The sequence below is a fragment of the Dufourea novaeangliae genome, unplaced genomic scaffold (genome assembly GCF_001272555.1).
Source record: "Dufourea novaeangliae isolate 0120121106 unplaced genomic scaffold, ASM127255v1 scaffold7, whole genome shotgun sequence".
NCBI classification, from domain to species: Eukaryota; Metazoa; Arthropoda; class Insecta; order Hymenoptera; family Halictidae; genus Dufourea; species Dufourea novaeangliae.
In genome coordinates, this window is record NW_015373896.1 from 4,243,482 (window position 1) to 4,252,453 (window position 8,972).

The window sequence follows — 8,972 nt, forward strand, 5'->3', positions numbered from 1 at the left end:
ATATTTAATAAGGAAAGTCCCATCGCATAAAATTCGACAGTACGACATTCCTAATCAAGCAGCCGAGACATTTATTATCGTAAAACGTCACGTAAGACCACTGGTCACACAAACAGGTAATTGAGGACGCACGTGTAGTCGCGTTATACTACCAGCATCGATCACTATATGGTGGTAAGTTGTCATTATAAAGCAATCACTAAAAATGATCACCTTCAGCGCAGACAGACAGACTATCTCACGTTTGACTGTTTACATTCGAAGGTAACTATGAGTCGAATGGTCTACATACGAAAATCACTTGCATGTAAAATGTGATGACTAAACGTACCTTGAATAATAAATCGTAAAGAAAAATGAAGAAAACTGTTCGGAAATTCTAGAAATGCTATTGATGATAGGAACGATTGGAATCCCTTATTTTGGATCATTGGATGTACGACAGTCCATTGAAGCACTTTTATATTCAAGACAGTCAAACAGAAAAGAAAAGTGATTAATGTATACAGAAATTCATAGTTCAAAAAATTATATTCACGACACTTTGAAGTTACTAAAGCATTCTTTAAAAAAGTGTCATTTTCGTACCATTTTCTATCGTAATAAGAAATTCAGTAACTCTTTTACAAATACACAGAAAACGGTTGGAGCAAAGTCTGAAAACCGACAAATTTTTAAGTAGAATGAGACACGATCTGCCGAAGCAGGCCAGACCGCCAACTACGACCAAATGTCAACACGCGAATGTTTGCTCGTCCAACTCAGCCATCGGCTCTTTCCACGAACGTAATATTGGATCAACAAAAATATTTAATCTCCGTATTGTCGTGCGGCGATGCAAAGGTAATTTTTCCTTTGATCGTGCATAAATGATAAAATGGAGATTCTTGTATTTTATAATACTAGTGCAAACAACTGACATTACAACCTGAGCTATATGTGTGCTGTAAAGCATTACGTGACAAGATACGAAATATTTGTAAAGAGAATTCCTGAACCTTATTTATCATATCAATACGAAATTTCAAAAAATACTCAGATAATTAAATTACTTGTATAACAATAGATCCTTCGAAATCTCCAGAAAATTGCAAGATAATTCGAAAGGTATTAAAGTGGCGTGATAATTACGAAAACTGCTCTATTCTAACAATAATGAACTTAGGCATACAAGGCACCAGAAAAGTAATTTACGATTCAGTTACAAAATATCCAAGAGTCAGGTAGAAAAAACTAAGCCGTACGAATTTTTAAAAATAATTCTTTCAGTAGGTGTCTATTTCTTACCTGTAACTTACAAAATACCAAGTACAACAGTAATAAAAAAGAAACGGTTTATACAAGTGTCTTAACATTAAGATCTAGGCTAACGTTGTATCTTGATTCACGCGATGTACGGGCTTTACAAAAGGTTACAGATCCGTGTGGTGTTGCACTCACGAGTTACAAGGAATGTACGAATCACGAGGTTTGAATTCCGGAGGAGACAAAAGGAGGGAACGAGCAATAATGCTCTAATTATAGTTGCAATTTCGTCGATGCAACCGGGGAAGGGAAAATTATACCGTGATAACGCTTACTCTAGATTCAGTCTGTATCGTGAATGGAGGGAAAGCGCTACGTCGGAAAATCGATTTCTATCCAACGATCCTCGAAGTCCCCGGGGCTAACCTCTCCAGAAGCTTTTTTCCATCACGAACCTCACCAGCAACGAGAGAGCCATGAGGAATAGGATGACAGCCGCGGCGACGAGGATGGCGCCGTATCCTGTTGACAAATATTTATATTCTCCGTGTTCATTCACATACCTTCAGCCAGGAATGTTCCGCACGAGAAATATACTTGTGCTTTTCATAAAATTTCGTTAATTAAAGCGAAAGCAGAAGGTATTTATAATTTCTTCAGCATCTCTATGTGTGAATTCACATAATAATATTCTAGAATTAATTCAAACCCAAATAAATGCCCATTTTATGTTACTACCTACATTTTTGATAAAAGAAACGAGTATCGCGATGAATATACATCAAAATGTATTAATAACAAGTGCATAAACATTCAAGCATACAAATGGAATAACAAATTGTTTTATGATAGCATAGAAATATTTGTGGTATTATTGCGTGCAATTCAGATTTAATTTTTCAGATTAATAACACACGCCGAGGAGGAGCTCACAACTCTCGAATTTCGAAGCGTTAATAATGAACGAGACAACATTTGTTAACCGTTAATATTGAATGACGAATGTAACTTTAAATTGAAACAGGAAGATAATGACCGTGTGAAAAATAACGAGTGTTTCGTGGAAAAAAAGGAAAAATAACGTGAACGTAATGCGAACCGGCCGTATTCAGCGGCGTTATATTCACACCCATTCCAATGAAACATTTATGGTAATGAATTTTCACCGTGTCGAATTACGCGCGTTGAAAACTGAACATTTGAAGATCTCGTTATCGCGCGGGTGCTTTGGCTCCAAGCGATGGAAAATTTTATAAAACGCGCCGCGTCGCATCGGGGGCCACGGTTTTCTCTGCACTTTACATTCGATCCAATTCGTTCGGTGTTGTGTGTGCGTTTACGCTCTGTAAACGATTCCAAGAAGGAAACCCTGAACGCGTGGACACCGATTCCGTGGAATGCAAGGTAAATGACGTTTCTCGATACGATGAGCCAATGCACTTTTCGATGTGATCAAAAATCGGTGTTTCTCAACGGTAACTGTAGTGATTGTTTCGTATCGTTTGTTCACACAGACGAATTTACAACGTATTTGATATATTTCCTTTCCAAATTTTACCCAGCTCTGATACTTACTAATATAAATACACTACTTCACCTATTATGTTCCGGGAAATAAAGTATCAAAATGTAGACTGCCCATAAAAGCGGCTGTGCGTGACAAAAATAGAAATTTCTAAAAAAATACAATCTTGTTCAAATACTCAAATGTTATTTACTACCAAAATATATAAAAACTTATTTCTTACTGTAATGGCACTTCCGTTCTCATTTACTGAGATCGGCCTTGACACACTCATTCTCTACAGAACTAAAGATTTTTTCAAGCACATACCACTTACAGCCTTCTATATGCCCAATATTCAAACATCCTCAACCTCTACCATATTTCATCATACACCAGCGTACAAACACCGAACGAATGACCCTGTGCCCCAAAATCTTACCAAACGATCGACACAGCCACTACAACACACCAAGAACACCTCCAGAAAAACTTCACGAATTCCCGTATCTACGTGATCAAATGTTAATTACATACAGCACGGAGCGAAAGGACGTTCGGGATGAGTCACGGAGAGGCCTCTCTCCATACCTGAATAAAGTAAAACCCGACCAGGTGCTACTTACTGCGCGTCCTTCCGTGGTTATCCTTGCACGTGGAGATGTTATCCGTGAACGGCAGGCCTCTGTGCGCGAACAGAGATCTGTGGGAGCCGAACTTGAACAGCCGGCAGGGCATTAATGGCACGGAGATTGACGTGTGCTGACCGTCCTGTCCCTCGAGATGATGACCGGTGGCTGTAGTCGGGATCGTTTGGAACGGCGCCAAGGATGGCGGGGTGCGCGTGGAATACGGTATACCGGAAAAGTCGTAAGGCCAACCGACGTGATTCGGGGGTGCGATCGCGGTGTAAGGCGGGGGATCGTCGTCGTTATCCTCGACACCCTCCACCACGATCGACGGAACCGCGATCTGGCTGCTGGCTGGATCACGTGGCACGTTCGCCTCCGTCGATGATACCAATGGCTCCTCGCGCAGCAGTCTCGACGTGGGCAACATGTTTCGAGGCTACGTTTCCCGGGGATCTCGAATCGAGTGGACTTAAGAGCTCCCGATGAAGTGCTTTCGGGGGCTCATTCTTCCCGAAGGGCTTTTCGGCCGACGATGTTCCCTTTGGGCTCGCTGGTTACCTGTAATTGGAGATCGTGTACGGTTGAGTTTGGTATGGTGGTCGCTGGGGAAGTGGATGGACGATTGGGTATAGATTGCTGACTGATTCGATGTTGGCTTGAACTGGGTTTTTCTGCTCTTGGTTCATCTTCGGTAAATAGCATTGAGCTAGGTGTGAGAAGCTAAACTTTCTGTTTGACGTTTAGGACTTGACGATTCGAGGAATTGTAACGGCAATCGAAATTTGTTTCGTGAATGGAATAGGTGTCATAGAAAATTCAGGTTGAAATGTGGGAGAGAAAGAAGTTGGCCGATGAGGTAACGAACTGGGATTCGATGTTAGGATTAGGGCACTGGATTTGATCGCTAAGCTACGTAGGCTACTGGAAATTTTTCTTCTCCTAATTTATGAAACGTGGAATATGATCGATTGTACCCTGAAACATTTGCACACGAGATTAATTGACTTTCCGTATTCTTAACTTCATGTAATGTCGGATGTAAAATAATAGTAATGCATATTAGTAATATGGAATATTTGTCAGTGGATGGCTGGAGGAAATTCTCTACTGTCATGGATATGCAGATAAAGATGTTATTCTCGTATAGCGCATCGGTTTAAAGAAGAGCAAAGAACAATGTTAAAGATTTCTGCATGGTCGGAAATAAAACAATTGGCATTGAGAGCCGTAAAAACCTTATCTCCTTCCTGACAACTCGTGGTCACTTGTTGACTGTTCGACACCGCGGAGAAGCTAGATGTCCTCGAGTCTAAAGTAGTATATCTATCTTTTATGTTACTATCCTTCCAAAAGCGTCTTACGTCTACCACAAATCTCCTCTAGTTTACAATTGGAGCATTGGAACGTAAAGTTTGCAAATGAAAATCGAAAGAGTTACATAATGCTGACATCAATTCTTGGAGCCACAGATTCGATTTCAAAAAACTTCCGACCTTTCCGTTAAAAAAGAGTTGACACGATCACTGTTTACAATCGAAAGAGCAACGGAAAGAAAGAGGGAAAAGAGAAGGAAAAACTGCGAACGATCTCGGTATTTTCAACTGCCGACGTCAGACTGCCCGTCACGAAGAAAGAAAAATTCTCGGCGTAGCAAGAATTTCGCGAACGCTGCCATTTTCGTAAGTCAGACCCGACGACGCATAACAACAAGCCCGAGAGGTTTGCTCCTTTGCAATGCGAGGCGTCGCGCGTCGATAACGCATCGATGCAGTTATAATAAACAGCCGATCGTTTTTTTAATTATACCGTATTTGGTCACAATACTGGTACAGTATAGTCATTTTTTGTCCATATTCGAATGATAAAATAAAGAATCTTTATGCAAAAATGAATACATTATGTGTTAGATTACGGTTATAATTATTATATATTGCTCCAAGGAAATATAGAGCTCATGGAATCTGTGAATTTTCAAATTATCCAATGAAATACGTAATTTATTTAATTACCTCAAATCTACTGTACTCATGCTGGAAATATGGAAACACTAAATGGACGTTAAACTATCTAGAAATTGCGAAATAAATGCAACGTGAATTTACACATATTCGGATTAAAACATGTGCAGTCTATGAATAATATTATGTTAAGTAAGTGGCTCGTTTGTTGATCTTACAAAGTCACTAGTTCAACATCCACGTGTCTCGTTACAGGAAGTAGTTTCGTCCAAGAAACTGTACACGTAATACATTATGGAAGATTGTCTAGTTATTCCTGAATGTAACGTTAACCAAGCACACCTGCTCACTGTTCCAAAAAGTACTGTACACACATCGACAGGTTGGTCTAGATTTCCGAATCATTCTGTATCCAATCCTTAATTCCCTAAATTCCGCGATTGTATAAAATTGCTCGTTAACCTCACTCCCATTCCTGCAACACAATTATACGATCATTCGATATTATTAACATGAAAAATGTATGCCCTCCCGATTATATCAGCTGCGTCAGAGGATACAAAACTGGATTCCTCGTAAACTTGTGAATTCAAGCCAATGTCAGCGTGTGGAACACGTTTGCATGGAACGACGCAGTCCGAACGAGAGAAACGACGCAAGAAATCATGGTGATGACCGACGAAACACGAGCTGGTCCCAAGGAGATCATATCTGATTCATCGGGTAGAAGGTTCACGGTCGCCGGAGGACAGGACGATTTTTCGAGAACCAACGAGACCTGCGCTCCGGCTAGAGATCCGTGTATAGGAGATTTCGACGCACTTGCGGGCTTACGTAACTGGTCTACGGTTTCTGGACTTGACGGCCGTTCAATGTCAAGGACGGTTCGACGAAGACGAGGGAACCGGACAGCCTTTGGCTACGCGCGTTAGGTGCCCGGACGAAGGCAATCACTTTCATCTCCGAAGGACAACCGTTCGTTTCTTCTACGTGTTATTCCCCGTTTTCCTTGTAGACTTCGGTTCTTCGTCACGAACTGCTTGTGCAGTGTGACAAGAAAAAAAGCGGTTCGTGACGAAGCCGATTTTACATTGAAATGTAACGACGCCGTACGATGGTGAGTCTTTCACAATCGTGATTTAAACCCGAGAATTGCGTAAATCGTTAGAAAAAATTCGTTACTGCGAGGTACTTGAACCTGTTATTTTTCCAGTATATGCATCTATATTGTAAAGTTGAAGAAGAACAAAGATGATAGGATACCAGTCACCCGATAATAGGCGTAATTAAGGTGCCTAATGTGAGAGTACATAGATAAATAAACTGAAAAGGAATACAAAAGGCTAGCTTCTTTTTTTTTTTGGCTCCCTAGGAGAATAAAATATAAAGGTAATGGCTGTTACTATTGGTCAATGTATGTTGAGTGTTCAATTAGTTTTACTAAATCACTGGAAGAAACCTACGATAAGAGTCATTTTAATATGAATTGCACTAGTTTTTGCACGGATGTTGAGTAGTTACTGGTCACGTTTTACCGTGTATAAAAACAGCAAACACAGTGTTAAATTAAAACCAATGGCAAATAGCGACGCAAGTGTAAGTAACAGAATTGTTTCTGGCGTAATTTTGTGCTTGCTAAAGAGAATTGGATCGATGAGTGTACAAAGTTGCGTCCCTAAACATTTCGTCGAGCGATCAAGCGAGTGAAAACGCATTACCGTATCAGACTTTTAATTTCAGTCACGTTCCATGCATACGTCCATTGTAGAACTCGACGTGTCGGTGCCCCCCTCTTCTAGAACCTCTCTCTAAGAATTGGTCAATAGTCCCGGAGTGTAACAGTGGTATCGGATTCCAAGCGAGAGAATTTCTCTGTCAATTACGAAAGTGGACATACCAAATACAAATTTCCTTGGCTGATCGTATCGACGCACAGTTCCAATTATTGCAGTATGAATTTATTAAGAGCAGAAAAACATTAAGTCAAATAAAAAACGAAGACTACTTGTAAATCGAGACAAGTCATACGATGAGCAAAAATACACTGCAAAATACAGATAATCTAATGCGATTAAGAGTAAAAAAGCTCTGAACAAATATGATAAGAAAAAAATAATCAGAAAGCATGACTCAACAAAATGTGAGCAGTAATTTTCCCTTCCATAATTAACAGGTAACAAGAAATTTCACGAAGACGTAAATACTTTCGTCTTCGTGCCTGCTGTAATATCTTACAACGCACAAGTTTATTTTCAAGAAACCAATCACCATGATTGCTCAATCAACACCGGTACTATAAAATCAAATGCATTCACCCACTTCTCAAGCCCTCGGGCACCTTCCAACACACTCAAAGCACTTACACAGGCTCGTTAAACGGCAAGTATGCACCATCTGAACCGTTCTCAAGGATCGTCACAAAATCGCTAACATCTCCCAAGATCCTCACTCACCAGTTCACTATCCCGAAAGTAGCATCCAGTATCCCGACTGTTCAACGTTAAACGCTTCTACGAAAGGCACGCGACGTCACGTAACTCCTTCGAGCCCCGTCAGAGTCAAGTCCATCGAACACTAGTCGGTTTCAGTCACAGGCGCATTTTAGAACACTCCAAGTATCGATAGATAACACCACGCCTCGATCAACGGGTATCGATCACTGATCACCGAAAGATTCCAACTGCGGCAACAGTCACGCAACGAACGTCTTCTTGTGTTCTGTTCGGAGTCGAAGTTGCCCTCTTAATCACTAACCAGCGACTAGCATCGAGATACGGTGGGCTGTGCAAGCACATTTCCCATCGTCCCACACATTTCTCCACGCGAGGCGCGCGAGCAAACGGAGCCAAGCGTCCGTTTCGTGACCTGTGTGTCGTCGACCAGAGACCAGACGATGTCACGTGTCAACAGAAACCCGCGAAGAGAGACACAACACGCACTGTACCGAGAGACGATCACGACCGCTGGACGGTTGTGCGTTGACAGCGTCCCGAGAGTGTCGGACGAAGCAGCGAGGCGATCGCGCGGTGCCCACCTCAGCCAATCGGCCATCGCTACCACCACCGTGCCGATCCCGCGAGAATGTCGAGGACACCGAACGCCCAAGGTCGGTGGCGCATTGCCTCCTACAACCGCCGGGACCACCAGAATCGGTGCTGACCCAGGATCGTCCCTTAAGCTGGGCCCACATTAACGTAGACCACCTGAAATGGTACCTACCTAGGAACGTGGTTTAAGGTGAGTCCCCGTTAAAACGTGACACATGAATCGGTGCTTCCCCAGGATCTTATCTTACGGTGAGTCCCCCATTAACCCATAACATCTAAATTGGTGCTTCCCCAGGATTTTATCTTACGGTGAGTCCTCCATTAACCCAGAATATATGAATAGGTGCATCCCCAGGTTCGTGTCTTAAGGAACTCCATTGATGTGTAGAACATCTGAATAGGTGCTTCTTCAGTATTGTGTCTCAAGATGAGACGATATTAATGTCTTTATTTACCTGAATCAGTGTTACCCCAGAATCGCCTCTTTTTGTATGTATTTTTTTAATCGCCGAACGTATCCTATATGACGAATACGCCTCGTTGACCAACCTATTAGCCCATTCATGTCTACACCTAACTGTTACTA

The 8,972-nt window shown here is 41.7% G+C and overlaps 1 protein-coding gene across 1 annotated transcript; it reads right to left on the minus strand.

The window, feature by feature from the left end:
- Window positions 1-1,210: 1,210 nt before the first annotated feature.
- Window positions 1,211-8,103, minus strand: LOC107193272. Its single transcript, XM_015582677.1, has 3 exons — window positions 7,793-8,103; window positions 3,376-3,939; window positions 1,211-1,767 (listed from the first exon to the last, which is right to left on the minus strand). The coding sequence occupies exons 2-3, from the start codon at window positions 3,806-3,808 to the stop codon at window positions 1,667-1,669; spliced, it is 534 nt and encodes a 177-aa protein (XP_015438163.1). The 5' UTR covers window positions 3,809-3,939; window positions 7,793-8,103; the 3' UTR covers window positions 1,211-1,666.
- Window positions 8,104-8,972: the final 869 nt, after the last annotated feature.